Source organism: Podarcis raffonei, chromosome 1 (assembly GCF_027172205.1).
Source record: "Podarcis raffonei isolate rPodRaf1 chromosome 1, rPodRaf1.pri, whole genome shotgun sequence".
NCBI lineage: Eukaryota > Metazoa > Chordata > Lepidosauria > Squamata > Lacertidae > Podarcis > Podarcis raffonei.
The window spans coordinates 127045695-127068451 of record NC_070602.1 but is presented as its reverse complement, the minus strand read 5'-3'; the positions used below and the strand labels follow the sequence as shown (position 1 = coordinate 127068451).

The window sequence follows — 22757 nt, the reverse complement described above, 5'->3', positions numbered from 1 at the left end:
GGCAACGCCCCCTGGAATCCTTTACTGGATTACCCTTAAATATTTGGGGGAGGTGATGGCGCTCCTCCCCCCCTGACCCATCTACATAATAATACCCCTACCAATGTCTAACTGCCATAACCAAGAGATGTTGTGACAATTTGCTACGAGGTAGGCGAAAAAAACCCAATGGCCAGTGCCAATTCGCCAAGTGGAAAAAATTCCTACCGGGCCCCTTAACGGCGACCAACCGAAGTCCATAGCAAGGTCAGAAGGAAAACCTAAAGGGTGGGTGGGTGGGAAACCGAATCTGCAGCTGGGACGAAAAGGGGAGATCCCAGGGCCCCGCCAGCCTTTAATGACCCAGGCCACGCCCCCGGAGCCAGCTGATTGGCTCTGGTGCTGACGCACCAGAGGATTCCCCTGATTGCGCGGGGCTGCAGCCAGCCCCGTGCGATTGTTGGGGGCGTGAGCCCGCAGCAACACCACCTCCTCCTTATGTCAGAAGTTGCTTTGTGGGTGCTGAGCGCACTTTGGTATTTGTCTCCATGGCAGCAGCTGCTCAGGCCTCTATCATCGGCTCTCTTCCCCAGCCCCTAGCTCTGTACATCGTAAGAAGCAAAGAGGTCCATAGAAGTGAGCTTCTGTTTTCCAGGTTGGGTGTGGGGCATCTAGACCTAAGAGCAAGTTGCTCTGCAGAAGAATGGCAAATGATTTCATTCTGACTTTTCCGTAACATTCAAGGCTTTGGAAGACACAGTCAGGCACTTGAAGAAATGCAAAGAGGAGACTGAACAGAAATTGAAAGAAGCCAGCAAAGAGTCAGAACATGTAAGTATCAAAGCAGGGAGGGAGAGGGATTGCCGTGTCAGTATAACACGATAGTATCGCAGCGAGAGGTGTAACCGTATCAAAGAAAAAGAGAGTTCGGTATGATAGCTGTAGAGACTTCTGAGCATGCGAGGGGGAATTCACATGAAATATACACACACTTGTATGAATGTTGTTGCAAATCAGCTGGAGGTGACACATTCCTAAGAGTTGTGCCTCAGATTACAGCACTGCTGTTAAATCCTTACTGTGCAAAGGATGGGTGCACAATTTCTCGTATTCTAGGCTACTCTACATACAACTATATTCACTTTACCCAGTCATGCCTAACCTTAACCTTACAAAATACTAGTTACGCATTTGCGTGCTAACATTGTAATGTGTCCACAAATGTGCACTCTGGTTTTCACAAAACCTATTTAATGGTCTTGCTTTCATAAATGATATTATTGTTTTGTTAATTAAGTTGCAAGCAAGATATTTAAGAGGCCAAGCTCGGTAGGTACAGTAAGAGGGGTCCTTAAAAGATGATAAGCATTTATTTTGCTTTATATAACAATAATACAAAACGGGATCCGGTCCTGTTTTGGGGGGTACGATATATGTCTGATCCTTATCAGACTTGTACTGATGAATGGGAGCAAGGAAGGCACCTCATGATGAATTAACCTGATGGATTAGTCTTTACAGGAAGATGTTCAAAGATGTAAAAACCTTTTGACAAGGTGATTTGTGTCAAAGGATCCCTGGACCATGAGGTTGGAATGTAACTGTGTTTGAATGCCTTCCCTGCTGCAGATAACTGCTAACCTTGAGGAAGCTCACCACTGGTTCAAGTCTAAGTTCGATAGTCTGCAGCGTGAACTGGTGAAAAACAGGCAGAAGAACCTTGGAGAATACTTCTGTGAGGAGCATGAGAAAGAGGTCAGTAAGGGAATACCTTCTGCAAACAAAAAAGGTGTCATGACACAGGCTCGCTAATGGTTTGTTCCCTTGTTCGTGCTGCTGCTGAGAGTAGTACACTGGGAGTGCCTGTAAAAAATCAGTTTTATGCGCTATGAAGATGGTTGCAATCAATCTTTATGCCTGTGCCAAGAGACCTCAAGATTTGTCCGTTTTTAAAATGGCAGTGTTAAGAATTCATGAGAGAGAGAGCCCTTTTTTTTACTCATGTGTGGTGTAGTGGTTAAGAGCGGTAGTCTTGTAATCTGGGGAACCGGGTTTGCGTCTCCGCTCTTCCACATGCAGCTGCTGGGTGACCTTGGGCCAGTCACACTTCTTTGAAGTCTCTCAGCCCCACTCACCTCACAGAGTGTTGTGGGGGAGGGAAAGGAGAATGTTAGCCGCTTTGAGACTCCTTCAGATAGTGATAAAGCGGGATATCAAATCCAAACTCCTCCTCTTCTTCTTGTTATACGAGCTGTCTGGGGGAAGAAATCCAACAGGTGATTTTTATTCTTAAATTTCTATGTGGGCTTCCAATGTCCTTCATTTCATGTACCTTCCAGAGGCATAGAGGCTTCCATGAGGAAGTTGGTACCTTAATTGGAAGAGTAATCATAACAAATGGAAAGGATTGTAGATGTTGAAGCTTTTATCAGCTTTCTTCCTCAAACCCTTCAGCCTTCATCCTCTATGAGAGACAGTCCCTCACTGAAAACTCACCTCTGTTCTGAACTTAACAGATTATCTGGCTGTTCCAGATATTTATTGCTGGACTGACTTTCCTCTGATAGATAGGCATCTGCTTACTAGATTAGTGGATCTTAGAGGTTTGTGTGTGTTTCAGGCTTAGCCAAGTGTTACAACCTGGCCCTATCAATCCAAAAGGCTGATCTGCTCGCCTCACATCAATATTTTCTCTTGCATGTTCTGTGAGTTACTTGCAGCTCTGACTAAAGCATCCTATGTGTCAACAGGAAAGGCCGACCAAGATTCCTTCTCAGGCATGCCTAAAGCGCTGGGAGACCAAGAACCACCTGCAGTTCATCAAGAGGAAATATCTAAGTGAGCTGAACAAGTGAAGGGCTGCTTTGCCAGGAGGTTCCAGGCTGCAAGGTATAATCCTGTACCTGTGAACACCACTTCTCAGGCTGCCGGTGATGCTATACCTAGGCAGAGCCTAAGGCTGGACCTATTATGTGAGCATCCATCTCCTTCCTGAAGCTAGCAGAGGAAGACCTCCTGTGTGACTAGCTGTGCTCTATAGGAATGAAGAAAAAGTCCTTTTTAAAAAGTGTATATATATATATATATACACACACAAACTTGACTGGCAGCTAGGAATCCTCTGAATCTTTGGGTTCAGCTTTCTGATTCTTATAACGCCTCTGGGGAACTTTCAAACTGTTTTATTAAAAAAAACTGTTTCTACAGCCCCCCCACCCTGCTAAATGCTTCCTTCTGGGGTCTTTAAATCCCTGCAATTACATCTCTGCACATAGTGAGGGGCAGGCCTGTGCCAAATACATGCACAACAAGCCTAGAGGGTGTAACTGCTACAGGATGGGCTTCTCTGTAGGTAAAGGCCTTGGGGACTTTTGGAAAAATAGCAGAGCTGAATCCTAAAACGGGGCAGTGTCGTAGATTATTTAAATGCACCAATGCTGGTTTCTGAAATGTCTATGTCTCCCTTCATCAGCTTGCCATGTTCCATGGGATAGGACTTGTATGTTGAAGGGTAGCTTTGAGCGAGCACATCTTCTCCTGTAAAAGTGCAGTGCTTGCGGAAAATGCTTTCCCTCTAACATAACAACTCAGACAATAACAGTCCGCACCTATATCTTGCAGGGGGAGCAAATATGATGTCGTCAGGATGGTGGGCTCGAATCCACATCAGCCTCAGGCGGCATGGACGACAGGGCAGGAATAATGGGAGCTGTAGCGTAAAACATCTGAACAGCACTATGTTGGCTATTCCTGCTATGTACTGAACCTTATCCTCTTCCCTGAGTATCAAGAGGTGTGGGTGCCTTGCTCTGCTCATTAACTATTAGGTAAGGCAAACCCAAAGGCAAAAAAAACAACAATCCAGCATAGCATTGGTGATGAAATATTATGCAAACGGTGATTACTCTATTCTAGAATCGTTAAAGTGGAAGGGGCAGGTGACAAATTCACAGAGCTAGGAACAGTTGCTTGGGCTCCAAAAGGAAGCTTGGGTACCAAGCAGAACTGGCCTCAGAGCCACCCTAAATCATGGGCTAGAATGTACTGTACTTCTGGTATCTTTCCTCTTGTTTTTGACCACTACTGTGTAATATATAAATCGGATGTGTGTGTGTGTGTAGGGAAGAGGGGCGTGTGTCTATTTAAAAATTAAAGCATACTTCTTGTTTTCTACAACAGTCTGTGTTTCTCTCCCTGTTGAACAACCTCTTCTTCCTCTTTAAGCTGCAATACATGAAGATGAGGTGAGCTCACCTGTAGGACGACATGTTGCATAGACGAGAAATATAGTTGGAAATATAGTAATGTATAAATTTAATCAAACAAGCTTTAACTCCTTTCTGGAACCACAATTATTTTAAAGCAGCCAATAACTCATTTATAAGAGCAATATATATATATATATGCAAAGGACAGGGGAGGGAATGAGAGCTTGTGACTGCATAGTTTAAGACTGCAGTCCTGTGCACAGGAATGGTTGCGGATACCCTTAATAATAAAAAAATTATTTATATGCCACCCATCTGACTGGGTTGCCCCAGCCACTCTGGGCAGCTTCCAACAAGCTGAAACACATTAAGACATCAAATATTAAAAACTTCCATACACAGAGCTGCCTTGTTGATTGTGTTTCTGAAGGGTAACTAGACAGACACTTCTTTGCAGTATTACTGGCAATCAAGCGTGGCTTGGTAGAGTTAGCACCTTACAGCCCAATCCCGTATATGTCTGCTCAGAAATAAGTCGCAATGGATCTTACTTCAAGGTGAGCAGGTATAGCTTTAGTTCAAACCATCTCTGTCTCTCCGGTTTCAGAAAAGCAAGAAAATGGTTAGATTTCACAGACAAGTTCACATGGGTGCAAACAAACAATACAGTAACTTCAGAATCTCCTTAGTAATGAACTGTTGGACAACCACACACACAGAAAAAGGATCCAAAGGTTTCGCTAGGTTCGTCGATTATGGGGTATTTCCGACACAGGACTAATGTATGTTAAATATCCTTGAAAGCAGGCAGCTGATCTTCTTCCACTGAAGAGGTAGAGGCCTTTTTGCTGGTGAGTTATCTAGCACATTTCGTTTACTCGTGCTCTCTCCCAATTGTACATTCTGAGCAAAATGTCCCACGTTCCGTGTGCTTGGCTGTTAAGATGTGCGACTTACTCTGTTCGCAATTTGTATGTTAAAAAACACTGCACGTTCCAGCACACCTGTCAGGTTGGGGTCAGTGTCACGCCTCAGATCTGCTCAAACTTTAGCAGGGATCCTCTTTGTGAAAACTTGCACCATCTACTTGGCTGCTTCACGTTCAGCCAATCTGGAGAAATCTGTAAGCATAGTTTTGCCCGGTGTCACAAAGCCTCAGATCCATGAAAGGCAGCAGCGTCTTTCCAGGTTCCTCGAAAGCAAGGAAAGTAATCCATCTTAGTTCATTCAATCAGTTTTCGATGCCGGCTTCCACCTCACACAATTCCGTACGTGTACAGCATTTTCCGAGCCATTCTAATGTTTCCACTGCTCTGGTAGATGAGCGATAAATTGAAGGCAATATCCCTTCGCAAGTCCGTCTGGTCTGCTTCTATTCCCTAGTTGAGGGAAGAAAAACAACTTGCCTGAACAAGCGCAACAAAAGGGGTACTTGTCACATATTGCATACATGACAATCCAGCAGTTTTGTTTGTTTTTTTAATTTTATTGAATGATTTTATGTTACAAAAAACAATACAGCCATACTACCACTAAATATAATTAAGAAATAAAAATTACATACATCAATATTTAGTTTATTTGTTATTTACCGTCTTATTTCCTCCCAAACATTGCATACAACACACATATGTGCAGACACCCACACCCACACACAAAATGATAATAATGAAAGTAAATATTTTTTCCCTTTTTATCTTCCAAAATCTTTTCTTCAACTTTGACTTCCTGTCAAGTCCCTTTGCATATATTTTATCTTACATTTGAGTATACACAAAACAATAAACCTTTCTATATAATTTTTCTAATACATTCTGAAAACATAATAAATCCTTAATTGTTGTCCACCTCCTTTTAGTTCCTTTATCACTCGAATGCTAGCACAGAGTCAAAACTATTATTGTATTTTTGAACATATCTTCTATAACCATCCCATTTTTCCGCAAATTTTTGCTTTGAGTTTCCTCTGAGTTTACTAGTCAATTGAGCTGTCTCCACCAATTCCTGTAATTTGATTTGCCAATCTGTTATTTTTGGAGCCTCGTGATCTTTCCATCCCTTGGCCACAAGTATACTAGCCGCTGCGGTTGCATACAAGAATACCTCTCTTAGATTTTTTGAAAATCCAGCAGTTTTATTGCATACATTCCAGGCTGCCAAAGCTCGTATTCTGAAAGGTCTCAAATCCTCTTTCAGAAGGCAAGTGCTGGGAGGCATACTCTCTTTTAACACAGATTTTGAATTTGCTACACTTCTCGAGAAATTATAAAGTGGTACGCAGGCAAACCCCTGGGATGACTCTGAAACTGTGTGTCAAGATGGTCAAACTTATTATTTTTTAAAGCCCAGCAACATAGCTGAGTCTTTGTGTGGCGGATGAAGTACGTTCTGAAGCAGCAAGCTCCTCCTTAGTGCACAACCTGCTAGGGAAATGGAAGGACAGGATTTTTCATGGGAAATGCCAACTGTTCCTTTCCTTCCAGCAGCAGTAACATTAAGGCCACTTCAGATGGGACCAGTGGTCTACTCATCTCAAAGCAGTGCAACATGCAAACTGAAGCTCGGCAGCTTCCGTGAGATGCAAAAGTCAACTTTTCAATGCATACAAGAATAGATTTCCTGTCGGTAGAGGGCGGTATTGTCTTAATTCCTCGTACGTTTATGCAAGACTTAATGATCAGAATTAGGTGCTGTTTTAGGAGGCGGGTTTGCCATTTTTAAAGCCAGGGCTGGTGGGGGGGCTGGAATTTGCCTGCATTTACTTGGTATGGTCATGATTTTCAAATACGATTGGGCAACTAGGTCTGGCCCGGTCATGAAATGCATCAAGGGGCACAATTTATCGATAACCCATTTCGAATGGAGTCCCTTGGGCACAAAACTCAACCTTGCGGTCTCTTGGGGTTGGCGGTGTTAGCATTTTTAGCTGCCTGGGGAGTGTAAGCACACTTCCTAGAAAAGCTCTATTGTAGATGTTTTACACTACTTGTCCTGCTTTTTAAGCAAGAAACCTAGCTACCCACCCAAAATTATGTTTTAAGCTTCTAATATTTTTTTTTATTTTGCAATTCTTTAACTGGGGAAACTCAGCCAGACGGGCGGGGTATAAATAATAATTATTATTATTATTATTATTATTATTATTATTATTATTATTATTATTATTATTATTATTAACATCTCTTATTAAAAGCGGTACCACTTTGGATTACCTCCCTTGGCCTTCCACAATGTCAGGAAATGGAGCATAGCATGCTAAAACCATTAATGGAGAACCCTGCGCTTTGCAAGCCTGGCTCAAGTGTCTGTGTTTCAATTGTAATGGGCTAAGATTTCCATACATTACCTCTAGGACCAGAGGGGGAAGCTCCAGTGCCTTCTGGTAATAGTGAATTGCCAAATGTACCAATCCCAACTGATGAAGGCCACGGCCTAAGTTGTAAAAAGATTCTTGGCAGGAACCACGGAGGCTCAGATATTGCTGGAGGAACGAGAAGCCCTGTGCACAAGGTGGGAGAGGGAGAATGGTCTCGTGTGAAAACCAGAAATTCTAAGGAACAAGGAGCAGTAAGTCAAATGTAGAGCCGCCTTTGCCCCCAATAAGATTTCTTGCCCCAGCTTCGAATACACCCGCACCTTGGAAGTCAAACGGAATCCGTTCAGCTTCCAAAACGTTCAGAAACCAAAGCATGGCTTCTGATTGGCTGCAGGAAGCTCCCGAGCGCTTCTAAAGGCGGGCGGCGGTGAGGGAATCCCTTGGACCCCCGCCGGACTTCAAAAGAGCATCGGGAAGTCCGGCGGGGGTCCAAGGGATTCCCTCCCGCCCCGCTCCGCTGAAGTTTAGAGGGAGCCTGTGGGGAAAAACTCAAAAAAAATTCGTTTTGCGAGAAAGGCCCATAGGAAAATTTGTCTTGCGAAGCGGCTAAAAAATCAGAAAACCCTTTCGTCTTGCGCGTTTTTCGTTTAGCGAGGCATTCGTCTTGCGGGGTACCACTGTACAATCCAGTCAAGGCGTAGACGTTTTCATTCTCGTTAGCTGGAATGGGAGAGAGTTAAGCTCACATTCATCAAATCGTCTCCCCTAAAAATCAGTGGGACTTAAAAAGTGTTTCACTGGGACTGGATTGCATTCCATCTCTATATATGTTAACTTAGTCTTTAGGCAGTAAGCTATGAATATTAAACAGCAGCAACATTTTGTTAGGTTTCTGTTGACATATTCAAAACGGTGTACATATCAGTCCTAAGTATTCTGTAAATCCCACTGAGTTCAATGAGAGTCATTCCCAAGGAAGTGAAAATAGAACTGCAGCCTTAATCTTAGGGCATTTAGGAGTTATAAAATCAATATAAGGGAAGAAAATTCTGCCTTGGTTTTGCACGGCCAGGGGAAAAACAATGCTCTCCAGGGTTGTAAAGACTGCAGAGAGAATAATTGGGTGCACTCTTCCCACCTTAGATCAAATCTATGCTGTCAGGTGCCATAAGAAAGCTGCAGAGATAGCGCAGGATAGTGCGCACCCCGGAAATGATCTCTTTCAGCTTCTGCCTTCTGGAAGAAGGTATAGGGTTATAAAGGCCAGGACTAGCCACCTGAGAAACAGTTTCTACGCAAATGCAATTCTGGTTCTAAACGCAGCATAAGGGGTCTCTATAGTACAGTGTATTTTTTAGTATAGTATATTTTATAGTATAGTATAGTGTATTTTAAAATGGGGTTTCAGAATTTTTAGGGGTTTTTCTAGTATAGTATAGTGTATTTTAAAATGGGGTTTCAGAGTTTTTAGGGGTTTTTGAATGTTTTATGTAGTTTTTCAATTTCATTGGTCTGTATGGGACAATGACAATAAAGATATCGTATATCGTATGAATGGGGAAAAGGCAGAATAAAATTATTATGTAGTTAAGAAAAACGAAGCCTACAGTGGTTTGTTTTCAGTAATTCCAGTCCAATTTGTGTGTTAAGAGACAGGTCTGTTTGCGAAATCCCAGCAGAAAATACATTCTGGGTGCTCATAGCTGTGGCAGAAAAATGGTATAGAGGTGAAACGACACAAAATGTTTGAGGCTATTTGCCCACGATGTACCTAACCCATATATTCTCCACAGCAAACCAAGTATTTAAACAGAGAGAATAGCCATACGTGTGTGTAAAACTGTAACAAAATGATCAATAATGACTTCAGAGTAAGCGGCACTCAGGGGAAACCATAATAAGACCCATTTCAACCCTTGCCACTCAACATGATAGATAGATAGATAGATAGATAGATAGATAGATAGATAATAAAATTTATTATTTATACCCTGCCCATCTGGCTGGGTTTCCTCAGCCACTCTGGGCAGCTCCTAACAGAATATTAAAAAAACAATAAAACATGATAGCATGAGAACATGTTATGCAAGCATGTGCTACAAAAGAGGAAGAGTGTGTGTGGGGGAAACAAACTCACCTGTACTATAAGCGCGTGCCTTTTTAACACATACTTCTGAGAGGCCATGTGGATGAAAGTCAGGCCTATACAAAGGCTATAGAGAGGCTCGTTGGGATTACTACGGAAAGCTTGCACGTACTGCCCTAGGAGGAAACAGCGAATGGCTTTGAAATACTGTTTATTAAAACCACATGCTGAACAAAAAGGCTTTTGGATACTTCCATAAAGAACACAGTTCACTGAAGTTGCCTCTGCCTGAAACCCCTCTTCCCTATCTTCCTTTGCCACCCCACTATTCAGCAGGAACCTCTAACCATCGGGGGAACTTTTTCAGCAGGGCTCCTACTAGGGAGGAGGTGGAGGCGGCAAAGGGAATGTCAGGGAACTGCCATCAGTGCCGGAGGGAGAGAGCAAAATCCAGAGGGATTCCAGAGAGCGTCCCGGGATTGGGAGAGGCAGCCCATCTTCTGGGGAAGAGAATCAGAGTAGCACCAGTGGAGAAGGGGGGCAGATGGGGGAAGCGGCGAGGCGGTCCCAGGACTCCTTGCCGGGGACCAGCGGGGAGAGTAGAGGTCCTCCGCTGCCTACGCCCTCCCTGCGCAGAAGGCTTTTGTGCAGAGAGAGTAGGAGGAGACTAGGCGTCAAAGAGCTTCTTTGCTGGAAGAAGTTTAAGAAACGCCCACTGACGGATTCTGCCAGCGACTGAGACAGCCACAGGTGAGTGGCTGTCCAGACAGAAAAGGTTCACTCAGGCAACCCAGCCAGGTGTTTGCACCGGCTTACGCACAAGCAACCCCTAGAACCATTACAGGGAACATAACAGCTCTGTAATCCAAACCATGGATTTCTTACATATGTGGATTACACTGTTTTTTCAAGCATCAGATTCAGTGGAATCCTTACTTACGCAGGGGTTCTGTTCCCGGCCGCCCATTCTGCCTCCACACCTGCCCCCTTTTGGCGCCAAAAACAACACATGTTGTTGTCAGTGGGAGTGCTTGTGCAGAAGTGAGGAGACACCTGCATTCTGCTTATGGTTCAACTTGCACAGCTCGTGAGTTGTGACTTTATTCATAATTGACTTTAGGAGAAAGAAAAGTGTATTTTTACCATTGCACATAAATGGCGAGGAGGTGGAGAGGGTTGGTAGTTTTAAATACCTGGGCATTTATATCTCTGAGGACCTCTCATGGACTGCAAATATTAATATGGTTGTGAGGAAGGTGCAGGGGAGGTTGTATTTCCTGAGAATGCTCAGGGGACTGAATCTATCTCAGCACCTACTTCTGTCCTATTATCACAGTACCATTGAGAGTGTCTTAACCTATAGTGTATTATCGTGGTATGGGAGCAGCTCTGAAACGGATAAAAAAGCTTTACAGAGAATAATTAAAATTGCCCAGAATGTTATTGGGCTCCAACTACCAACCCTGGATGAGATCTTCACGTCTCGCACTTTGAAGAAGTCACACAATATCCTGAGAGATCCCACCCATCCTGCTCACAACTTCTTTGAACTGTTGCCTTCGGGCAGAAGATATAGGACAATGAAAACACGAACCACACGCCTTCTGAATAGTTTCTATCCAAGAGCTCTGATTGCACTAAATAATGATCTTAGGGCCAGTTGCAAGAAATAGCAAGCAGGAAGTAGGAAGGAATGAGATAGGTTTTAGGTTATGTTATGCCTTTAAATAGGTTATGTTATATTCTGGATTATGTTATGTTTTATAGATTATGTCTGAATAGGATGAGAATGTTGGAGATACGTGCAAATGTGTATGTGAACCCGGTCTTTGGGTGGGTGTTTGATTTTCGTTGTTGTGTATACTGTGTATATATGGACAATGACAATAAATTTATCTTTAATCTTTGAGTTACGAAGAGTAACAGCAAACTCCTTTTCATTCCTGATCGTAAGTTGCTGTGCTTTTTTACTTACTAAAAATTCCCTATAGATTCTTCACAAATGTTCACACACACATATAGGCTCTGCTTTACACTATGTTCATTAACAATTATTTAGCTAAATGATGAAAGCAAACCAGCATCACCTTTCACCTCTACTCAGAGGGGTAGCTGTGCAACAAAAGCACGCAGCGTCGTGTGACACTTTAAAAGGCTAACAGATTCATTATGGCAAAGGCTATTTTGGTTTAGAGTCTTGTTTATCAGGTATCTGCCTAACAGGCAATCGGTTTTGACAATGCTCATCAGATCTGAGTGGATAAGAGCTTCGTGAGCATACCCACAGACATGCAGCCTTCTGCAGGGCTTCCAGTGTCCTAATCAGGGATATTATCTAAGCCCACTCACTCTCTCAAGCATTGTTTGTCAAACCTCGGTTCCCAGCACTTGTTGGACTAGAACATGGGTAGGCATGTTTAGAAGGCCCCATCGCCTTCTAAATCCAGCCCGCGGACGGTCCGAGAATCAGCCTGTTTTTACATGAGTAGAATGTGTCCTTTTATTTAAAATGCATCTCTGGGTTATTTGTGGGGCCTGCCTGGTGTTTTCACATGAGTAGAATGTGTCCTTTTATTTAAAATGCATCTCTGGGTTATTTGTGGGGCCTGCCTGGTGTTCTTAGATGAGTAGAATGTGTCCTTTTATTTAAAATGCATCTCTGGGTTATTTGTGGGGCTTGCCTGGTGTTCTTACATGAGTAGAATGTGTACTTTTATTTAAAATGCATCTCTGGGTTATTCGTGGGGCATAGGAATTCGTTCTTTTTATAAAAAAAATATCAAAATATAGTCCAGCCCCCCACAAGGTCAGAGGGACAGTGGACCGGCCCCCTGCTGAAAAAGTCTGCTGACCATTGGACTAGAACCTCAATCAACCCTGACCACTTGGATCAACCCTGCTAGCTAGGGATGGATGATGGGAGTTGCAGTCCAACCATGTCTGGGGAACCAAGTTTGAGAAACACTGCATTCTAAAGCAAGGGTGGAGAAGTTCAACATTACACACTTTCATCAGAGGTTGCATTTGTGATGTTTATCAAGCAATACTAATGTTCTCTTACCAAGAGCATGCTTAAAGCTACCAGACACGAAGGCATTGTGGCCATTCAAGACGCAGAGCGCATGATTGTCAGGGTTCTTCAGCATCAACCGAAGGCAGAAGCGATGGTGCCGCACATCTTGCGAGTGCATGGTGATTTGGTTGAAGATATTCCAAAGCTGAGGTTTGTTGACATGTTCCATGACCATTATCCTATGGAGGAAGCAAACACCAGTCAGACTGCACACAGTGACCAAAGGAATCGTTCTTTAATCACTAAATGCAAGAGTCTGGTTCAGATGCATGCCAGACAGGCAGTGCTATTTGTGCAGTCAACCTCCAGCCCAATGAAGCCCTTCGGAGCGACTCACCTGATGTAATTGTAAGCTTTTCGGAAATTCTTGTCCAGGATTGCAGCCGAGAGACCAAAGTATTCCAGTTCTTTACGCTTCTGCCTGTCGTCATAGAAGGAATAGTATTCCAGCGAGGAGTCCACTAGGAGTTCTGCTTCCTTGTAGCGAGAAAGATCGCACAAAGCATAGATTGCCTTCAGAAGGAGGCTCCACCAGTCATCTTTCGTCAGCACACTTGTGAGCACCACAAATATTGCTGCAATAGAATTAGAAGCAATATCTTAATCCATTCAGAACATCAAGAGCTCATCATTCAGTACGACAATTCTCAGGGCGGAAAACAAAAATAAAACCTAAGGCGATAAAAGCTACAAATAAAACTATTTGAAGGAGACAAGCCTACTGTTGGCAGAAATAATCTATAGGCAATTGTTTCCATAACGTGCTTGTCAATAAGAAGAAAACCTTCTTCGCAATGGCATCCAACCCAGTTGACAGAACTACCAGGAAGTTATCCATTCTTGCAATTGAAGAGCAGAAATATACATCTGACAAACATGCACAATTTAAAAGATGTAGGCCTCTGCAAAACTCCAGAACAACACAGAATCAGAACATTACAGGACAGAAATAGCCTAGCCTCATATACCAGAGGTCGGATTCCCTACTTTTACTATACAAGGAGGAGGAGGCAAGAGGCAATTTTTTCATGCCAAAAGTGCTTTCTAGGACAAGACTCTTCTTTAAAAATGAAAACACATACAAACATACACTGCCGTTACCTTTTGCATCACAGTTAGTAGTTTCCTGATCATCGTTGTCAGATATTTTATCCCTCGACACTTTAATAAGATAGAGGTGCCTTTCACCAGACTTGGAACTAGATATTAAACACACCTGAGCTCGGTTCATGGCAACCTGGAAGACAGTCAAGGAGAGTCTAAAGATGTTGAGCACATTGGAAGTTAGTTGAATAGCCATGCTGCAGTCAGTTTCATGGCTAGGTACAGACAAGCGTTTTAACTTGTGAAAGTATTCCAAACTCAAGCTGAAAAGTGCCAGTATTTCTGCTGGTGCCGAATAAGGTTTATGTAAAATAAATAAAACTGGTGTAATTGAATCAGATAAAAGGGACGCGGGTGGCGCTGTGGGTTAAACCACAGAGCCTAGGACTTGCTGATCAGAAGGTCGGCAGTTCGAACCCCCACGACGGGGTGAGCTCCCATTGCTTGGTCCCTCTCCTGCCAACCTAGCAGTTCGAAAGCATGTCCAAAGTGCAAGTAGATAAATAGGTACCGCTCCGGTGGGAAGGTAAATGGCGTTTTCGTGCACTGCTCTGATTCGCCAGAAGCGGCTAAGTCATGCTGGCCACATGACCCGGAAGCTGTACGCCGGCTCCCTCGGCCAATAAAGCGAGATGAGCGCCGCAACCCCAGAGTCGGTCACGACTGGACCTAATGGTCGGGTCCCTTTACCTAATTGAATCAGATAGCTGTCAACAGTTGAACATTATCCACAGGTTCCTGTTGCATGAAACCAAAGAAACTGGGCCCAAACAAGGGGTAATGTCTATAAGGCGGTCACCAAACACAGCACACATTCTTTTAAAATTAATAATACCAATTTCCCAGCTGTCATCATGTCCATATACACTTAATATCATGTATTTAGCAGGGGTTTTTTTAGACAAAGTGTGCCATGTGAAAGAGGAGATGCAGTAATTCGCTTACCTTTAACAGCATGGCTAACATGGTGAGCAACGAATCAACATAGCCATATGTGTTGCCTTGAGAGTACAGCAGCGTCGACCGATGAAGCAGCAGTTTCAGTTCCTGAGCGCCACATGGAGAAAGTTAGATCGCACAAAGTCCTCTCTTCCATCTATTAGTACTTTACAACATTAACAATAGACTACTGGCATTAGAAAGAAGTTTGTCCCCCTCCATCCCCCAATGACTAAGGGACCAGAAAGAGAAGGATTTTTTTACTTGCAACAGCTATTGCATTTATCCATATGGTAAAGAAAACAGCTGAATTACAGCACAGCATCTTCCAAATGATTTAAACGCAGAAGAGCCATGTAAACAACAAAGCTCATAATATTTGCTACTAATAAAAGGGTTTATTTACTGGGGGAAATCTATAATTTACTTAGGAGACCACTGTAAGCAGATGAAAACATTAGCAGGATTTTAATCTCACTTGTAATGTAACAAGTACTATGGACAATACGGATAGATATAAAATATAGACTATGAAATAATATGCAGTTGAAAATGTTGACAAGAGGGTCCATGGAGAAATCTCTTTATATGGATATGTATTTGGTTTTGTTATAAATTTATATCTGTAAAATCAAATAAAAATGATTTTTTTTAGAAAAAGGATTTATTTGCCACCTTTCATTTCAAAAAGAAATAGCAAGGTGGATTGTAAAAATGAAAGAAAAGGGTTAGTATTTTGCTCTGTTCCTCTAAGGAGATGCAATGACTGTTGGCTGCAAACCACAAAAATCTGCCGGACTGCCTAGATCAGAATTCTCAAGTCCCAATTTCAATGTCAATACAGGAAGTAGGAACAGATGTCTACAATTGTTCCCTTTTGTGTGCTTCTGGCTGCCTGGCCGAACAGATCTCATGCAGCGCTGAAGTGCTGGCCTGTCCACATGGAGATGCTGAACTGCTGGGTGCGTGGTGCCTGCGAGGATGCAGAAGGCAGCTCAAGCCGATCTCCACGGCAACCACTTCTGTACGTTAAGCGGTTGACATGAACTGACTCAAGCAGCAGATCAGGTTCTTTCCTCTGAGCCCTTGGAAAACCACCCCAAATAAAAAGGGCCGCAGGCACTGTGGGAAGGAAGTGACCTAATCAGCCTAACAGAGTCCATTTATTTAAAGCAGCCTCCTTGTGGCAGGGCTGCCAGAAGATGGTTCTGAAACTTCAGCTTGTGCACAATTCAGCAGCCAAGTTGCTCACTGGGACAAAGACAGTTTGAGCATATTAGACCAATCCTGGTGAAGACTGCACCGGCTGCCAATTAGTGTCCGGGCCCAATTCAAAGTGCTGGTTTTGACCTATAAAGCCTTAAACGGCTCGGGGCTTCAGTACCTAAAGGACCACCTCGACCTATTTAAACCATCCTGGACTCTGCATTCATAATCTGAAACCCCTTCTTTGTGTGCCTCCTTTCATGTGAGGTCTGGAGAGTGGCAGCACGAGAATGGGCCTTTTTTGTAGTGGCTCCCCAGGGAGATCCGCCTGGGGAATTCATTATATATTTTGTGGTGCCAGGTGAAAACATTCCTCTTCAAACCAGGCCTTTGGCCATTTAAAATCCGTCTGTGGGAAGTGGGTTGGGTATTGTTTTGCTCTATTGTTTTACTGAGTTTTAATCCAATATTTTACTCTGTGAACTGCCCTGAGAACTTGTGATGAAAGGCGGGATATAAATTTGATAAAGAACAACAACTCCTCTAAGTCCCCTAGAAGGCACATTAAACTGAGAACCAGTTGGGTACAGTGGTCAGAGTATCAGACTAGGACGTGGGAAAGAAGGGTTTGAATCCTCACTTTGTCAGGAAGCTCACTGGGCAACCATGGACCAGTCACTGCCTCTCAACCTAACCTACTTCACAGGGATTGTTGTGGGAATAAAATGGAGGTGTGGCAGGAGAACCATGTCAGTTTGCTTTTCTTAGTACAGAAAGTATTGATCTGATGTGCAGAGGATCCTTCCTATTCTACAGTGGTACCTCGCAAGACGAAATTAATTCGTTCCGCGAGTCTTTTCGTCTTGCGAGGTTTTTCGTCTTGCGAAGCACGGTCAGTCGCAACTGCACCTCTTCAAGCGTTTTTTTAAAAAAAGGAAACAAACTCGCAAGACGTTTTCGTCTTGCGAAGCAAGCCCATAGGGAAAATCGTCTTGCGAAGCAACTCAAAAAACGAAAAACTCTTTCGTCTTGCGAGTTTTTCGTCTTCCGAGGCATTCGTCTTGCGAGGTACCACTGTACTTAATTCAAGAGGGTTCTGGAAACTTCTGGAAGCTTCTCTGTGTGAAGGAAACAAGTAGAAGGTTCCTGATGTTTGGGTTAATCCTTCAGAGAAGCTGAGCACAGCTGGCTTAAACTGGTTCTCTTATCTCTTTCTGTCAAGGTCATGCTGACTATAAAAATAGGTCAGAAGGAGCCTGGGTTTCACATTTTCTATCTCTTTTCCTTCTGGTGTGGTGTTCTGTATACAGTGTTAAGGTTTAGACTTATTAAAGGTTATTGTAAGTTTGAGTTAAGTCTGCTGCAACTGGATTTCTTATGAACAGTGCCAATCCTGAATGTATTGGATTTGTGACCATTTGCCTTCAAGTAGCAGTAAAGCTCTGCTGGATGGAATACAATTGTCTCTGGTCTATTTTGGGGGAATCCTGCAACGTGTTTAAGTTTTTACTCTGCTAACTATACATTGGAATCTACTCTGGATCAATATTGAGTAGAATTTCAATGACAAACCACTACTCCTTGTTGCGCTCCTTGGAGAAAAGGTTGAGATAGGAATGCAATAATAATAATAATAATAATAATAATAATAATAATAATAATAATAATAATTATTATTTATACCCCACTCATCTGGCTGAGTTTCCCCAGCCACTCTGGGCGGCTTCCAATCAAGTGTTAAAAACAATACAGGATTAAATATTTAAAACTTCCCTAAACAGGGCTAAAGTAAGAGACAAGCAGGCAAGCGGGCAAAGGACAGACGAACGCTTACTTGCTGAGCGGCGTTGGCATCTTGTGCCAGCGTGTCTGGGTCATACATGGGCTCAAGTGCTTCCAGGGCTTTCTCAGGCCGGCCCAATTGCTGCTGAAGGGTAGAAAGAGAGATCCTGGCATCCAGGTGCAAAGGGGCAAGTTCGACAACTCTGCCATAGCTCTCCGCCGCACGATCGATGTAGCCCAAGGCTTTCAGGCACTCTGGAAAGGAAGGCAAAGAATTGCTGCTTCACTCAACCCAGCCAGATGGGTGAGGTACAGATAGCAAACTTTTATTACAATGGTACCTTGGGTTACAGACGCTTCAGGTTACAGACTCCGCTAACCCAGAAAAAGTACCTCGGGTTAAGAACTTTGCTTCAGGATGAGAACAGAAATTGCGCGGTGGCAGCGGGAGGCCCCATTAGCTAAAGTGGTGCTTCAGGTTAAAAACAGTTTCAGGTTAAGAATGGACCTCCAGAACGAATTAAGTTCTTAACCCGAGGTACCACTGTATTTCCCTCCACTCCTGCATATTCTTATGTATCCATTTAATTCAATTTCTCCCTGTATTTACATTACACTGTTGAATTTATATTAGTCCTGCTAGCTTGTTTTCACTTGTTTACAATTATTTTCCAAATACTCCACAAAGATTTCCCACTCCTCTTTATATACTTGATCTTCTCGCACTCTTTATTCGTTAGACCTGCTAGTTCTGCATACTCTATCATTTTAAGTTGCCAATCCTCCTTATGGGGTCCTCACTCATCCGCTATTTTGGTGCTAGCAAAATCCAAGCTCCTATCGTTACATACAAAAAATATTTTTTTCTGACATATGGGTACTTCTGACGTCTGCACCATCCCAAAAGGAATGCCTCTGGTATGGGGGGAAATGTTTTTTAAAAACGTTTGTCATCTCATTATATATCCTTTCCCAATACTCTAACTATTTTGCATGCCCACCACATATGAAAAAATGTTCCTTTTGTTTCCTTACATTCCCAACATACATCCGATTCAGATTTGCACCTTATCTTGTTTTTTTTAGCTTTTATTAGTTTCTGGTTTTATGTTTTTATTCTGTTGTAAACAGCTATGATGCTTTTTTAGGAGACCAGTGGCATATAAATATAAGAATTAATAAATACCGTATTTTTTGCTCTATAAGACTCACTTTTTCCCTCCTAAAAAATTAGGGGAAATGTGTGTGTGTCTTATGGAGCGAATGCAGGCTGCGCAGCTATCCCAGAAGCCAGAACAGCAAGAGGGATTGCTGCTTTTGCTGCGCAGCGATCCCTCTTGCTGTTCTGGCTTCTGGGATTCAGAATGTTTTTTTTCTTGTTTTCCTCCTCCAAAAACTAGGCGTGTCTTGTAGTCTGGTGCGTCCTATAGAGCGAAAAAATACGGTACATAAAATCTAATCATTATAAGGTATTAAAAGGAATGCTCCTAAAGAAATTGCTTTTCTGCAAGAGACTCTTGAATCTATCCAGGACGGGGTCTTTCAGCCTCACTGTGAGTCTTGCCACCCCTGAAATCAGCGCCCCTAGTACAGTGGTGCCCCGCAAGACGAAATTAATCCGCTCTGCGGGTGTCTTCGTCTTGCAGGGATTTTCGTCTTGTGGAGCACCGCTATCAGCGGATCAGCTGATAAGTGGTAATTGACAGATAAGCGTCTTAGCGGATTAGCGGATAAGCGGCAATTTGCAGATAAGCGGCTTAGCGGCTTTCAGAAAAGGGGAAAAAACCGGAAGATCCCGAAAAAAATTTCGTTTTGCGAGACAACCCCATAGAAAAATTCGTCTTGCGGAGCGGAAAAAATATCGGAAAGCCCTTTCGTCTTGCACGTTTTTCGTTTAGCGGGGCATTCGTCTAGCGGGGTACCACTGTATCAGGGTCCCAAAAAAACCAGCCACCTTATCTTCCACTACGAAATGCGACCCATCTAGTGTGTCAGAAGAGATTTCTAGCAATTTCAGCAGCGTTATTACCTGCATGTCGGAGCCAAACAACTGCCAAATTGTATCTTTCTGAGCACACCAGGGAACTCAGAAGGGGGAGTGCAGAATTGTATTCTCCGACATCAAGGAAGGCTTCTGCAACATCGAGATACAAATCTCCCATATCCTCGGGGTTCTGCTCCACTAGTGTGGTCAATAGGAGCTGGCAGAACAACAACAAAAAAATCAAGCACAAAAAAAATGAAAACAAAAACATTAATCGCAAACAGATACAAAATATATATATAATAAAATGATCGATTCACTGGATTTCTAATTGAAAACATGAAATGCAGACTCAACATCCCAACCATGTATTGCAGCATCCCATTCTCCTAAAAACCAAGTAATTTTTTAAAATGTCATGAAAGGACCCTAATTATTTAAGGGAGAACTGGGGAACTTTTAGTTCCTCCAGATGCTACAGGACTACAACTCCCTGTTGGGATACTGCCAGGGAGACAAAGTCCATCATAGCCCCCAAGCCGGCTGCCGGACGATCCATCGATCTCCCGTAGACACGCAGTATCAGCAATTAGCGACACGAAGCCTCAGAAATAGCTTGCCACATTCTTGGGCTGGTGCACACTCTATCAGCAGAATTCACACAGCGAAAGATGCACAGCAGGAGAGCATATTTACAAGTTTATTCAGCGTTGGTCAGAACAAAGAAAAAACATGACTGCCTGCTTGCGTGTTCAGGCAACAGACAGAAACGAAAGCAAAGACACAACAGAAACATCCTGTGAAACAGAAAATACGCAGACTCTGTGACTCACAGCCTGCTCCCTTTTAAGGTGGAACAGAAATATCCTAACACTCCCATCATCCCTAACCATTCCCATGAAAGCAGGGGCTAATGGGAACTGGAGTCTGACAACAGCGGAAGAGACCAAGGTTCCACAGCCCTGATTTAGGGCCGGCATAGGCAAACTGGGCCCTCCAGATGTTTTGGAACTACAACGCCCATCATCCCTGACCACTGGTCCTGTTAGCTAGGGATGATGGGAGTTGTAGTCCCAAAACATCTGGAGGGCCGAGTTTGCCTATGCCTGCTTTAGGGTATGGCAAGATGCACACTTTTCTCCAGAGATTTTCCATAAGCAGGATGATGGATTCCTGTAGGATCCGACCTCTCAGATGGACAAAACGCCCATGTGGCGAAACCTATCCAGTGTAACTTTGTTTGAAATACATCCTTCAAGCCTTTCCAAAGAACCCTTGTAGAGGAAACCATGATACTGGAAGAGGGGGATTTGAGCCAGGGGACCTACGCTCCCCCAAAATGATGTTGGACACAAACTCCCTTCACCCCCAGACATCATGGCCAAAGGTCAAGAGGCCCAGAGGGCGGCAACAGGAGAACGGGGCCTTCTCTGCAGTGGCTCCCCGTCTGTGGAATGCTCTCCCCAGGGAAGTTTGCCTGGCACTTGTATTATACACCTTTAGGCGCCAGGCAAAAACGTTCCTTTTTAACCAGGCCTTTGGTTGACCTAATTTACATCCTATGCATTTTTAAAATGTGCGGAGCGGGGGGAGCGGCTATTGTGTTGTTGTTTTGATTTTTATTATGTATTTCATGGTTTTATATTTTGATTTTATTCTGTGAATCACCCTGAGAGTCCCGAGTACAGGGCGGTATATAAATTCAATAAATAATAAATTAATAATAATAATGGGAGCTGGATTCCTACAACAGCAAATGGATCACAGGTTGAATGATAGGCTTTGACCACATTTCTATGGCTTAGACTTGTATAGCTGGACTAGGAATGAGCCATAGCGCATATGGTGCAAATATTCCCAATGTCGACTGAATCGCTTACATTCTAGAACACTCATGCTAATATCCCTTGACACAACAAAGCTATAAAGGCTATGCATTATTATAGCTCATGGACAGAACCTCGCCGCCCCCCGCCTTTAAAAAAAAAAATCCCTTCAAAATCATTTTTTTAAAATCCAATTCATGAGCTCAAATGGACTTTAGACCTCTCTTTTTAAAATAAGTTACAGCCCCAGAACGCCCCATGACAAAGTGCTAGCAAAGCAGAGGGAGGTTTGAAAAAAAAATTGTGATTTGGCAAGAGGATAACCTTTACAGAGAAACATTAAAATGAGAAACTGTCCGCACAGCTAGTACAATTTGCCCAAGCTGCTCCTTGGATCCCAGATCATATTTTTATAGAAGCAAAAAAACCCCAAAAAACTCCACCCCTATCTTTACTTCATTGGAATCTCACTGACTCCCAAGAAAACCTCTCTGTTTTTCTTCATTCACTTTTGGACTTACATTGAGAGGCTCCAAGATGTTCAGGTGCACCAAGCATACCATAAGTTTCACCGTGATGTCTATGGGAACACCCTCAGGTATGGAACAGGTAACCTTTTCTGCAACTAGAAGATAACAGCAGGGTTTTTTTCTAACCAGCATGATATCATTTACAAGTGGGACCTAGGTTATATTTACAGATTACTCCAATCCTTCACTTGGAGCTTTTGCTACAACCAAGCAGTATATAAAGGTAAAAGTAAAGGGACCCCTGACCATTAGGTTCAGTCGTGGCCGACTCTGGGGTTGCGGCGCTCATCTCGCTTTATTAGCCGAGGGAGCCGGCGTACAGCTTCCAGATCATGTGGCCACAGCAGCTCACGGAAACGCCGTTTACCTTCCCGCCGGAGCAGTACCTATTTATCTACTTGCACTTTGACGTGCTTTCGAACTGCTAGGTTGGCAGGAGCAGGGACCGAGTAACGGGAGCTCAACCCATCGCGGGGATTCGAACCGCCGACCTTCTGATCAGCAAGTCCTAGGCTCTGTGGTTTAACCCACAGCGCCACCTGCGAGTATATATGCTTTGTTAAATAACCAATTTAAAAATGATTTTGCTCTTAGAGTACATGACAGAAGACAAAGTCCAGTTAAAACACTGATTCGGGATGGAGGGGAGGGGGAGAAACAGTTCAAATTCGTTATTAATAACATGATTATTAACTGGATTTTCTATCTATCCTGCCATCCCATG

General features: G+C 43.3%; 2 protein-coding genes across 8 annotated transcripts in view; one reads left to right on the top strand and one right to left on the bottom strand.

Moving 5' to 3' along the window:
• Positions 1–4288, top strand: part of CCDC150 (coiled-coil domain containing 150) — a 67898-nt gene extending 63610 nt beyond the window's left edge. For 4 of the 6 annotated variants that reach the window (XM_053361690.1, XM_053361699.1, XM_053361709.1 and 1 more), the window contains exons 26-28: positions 724–810; positions 1609–1734; positions 2730–4286. In XM_053361690.1, the coding sequence (XP_053217665.1) occupies positions 724–810; positions 1609–1734; positions 2730–2834 (318 nt within the window). In that variant the 3' untranslated portion in view covers positions 2835–4286. Of the gene's footprint in view, positions 1–723; positions 811–1608; positions 1735–2729 lie in introns of all 6 variants that reach the window. The other 2 variants (XM_053361734.1, XM_053361725.1) reach the window with 2 other exon arrangements.
• A 57-nt stretch (positions 4289–4345) lies between these two features.
• Positions 4346–22757, bottom strand: part of GTF3C3 (general transcription factor IIIC subunit 3) — a 35146-nt gene continuing 16734 nt past the window's right edge. Inside the window, exons 9-18 of one of the 2 annotated variants that reach the window (XM_053361819.1) lie at positions 22025–22128; positions 19723–19894; positions 17746–17948; positions 14712–14813; positions 13764–13899; positions 13000–13237; positions 12651–12841; positions 9641–9765; positions 7534–7686; positions 4346–5566 (exon numbers count right to left, since the gene is read on the bottom strand). In XM_053361819.1, coding sequence (XP_053217794.1) covers positions 5444–5566; positions 7534–7686; positions 9641–9765; positions 12651–12841; positions 13000–13237; positions 13764–13899; positions 14712–14813; positions 17746–17948; positions 19723–19894; positions 22025–22128 — 1547 coding nt within the window. In that variant the 3' untranslated portion in view covers positions 4346–5443. Of the gene's footprint in view, positions 5567–7533; positions 7687–9640; positions 9766–12650; positions 12842–12999; positions 13238–13763; positions 13900–14711; positions 14814–17745; positions 17949–19722; positions 19895–22024; positions 22129–22757 lie in introns of those variants that run through there. The other variant, XM_053361829.1, reaches the window with a different exon arrangement.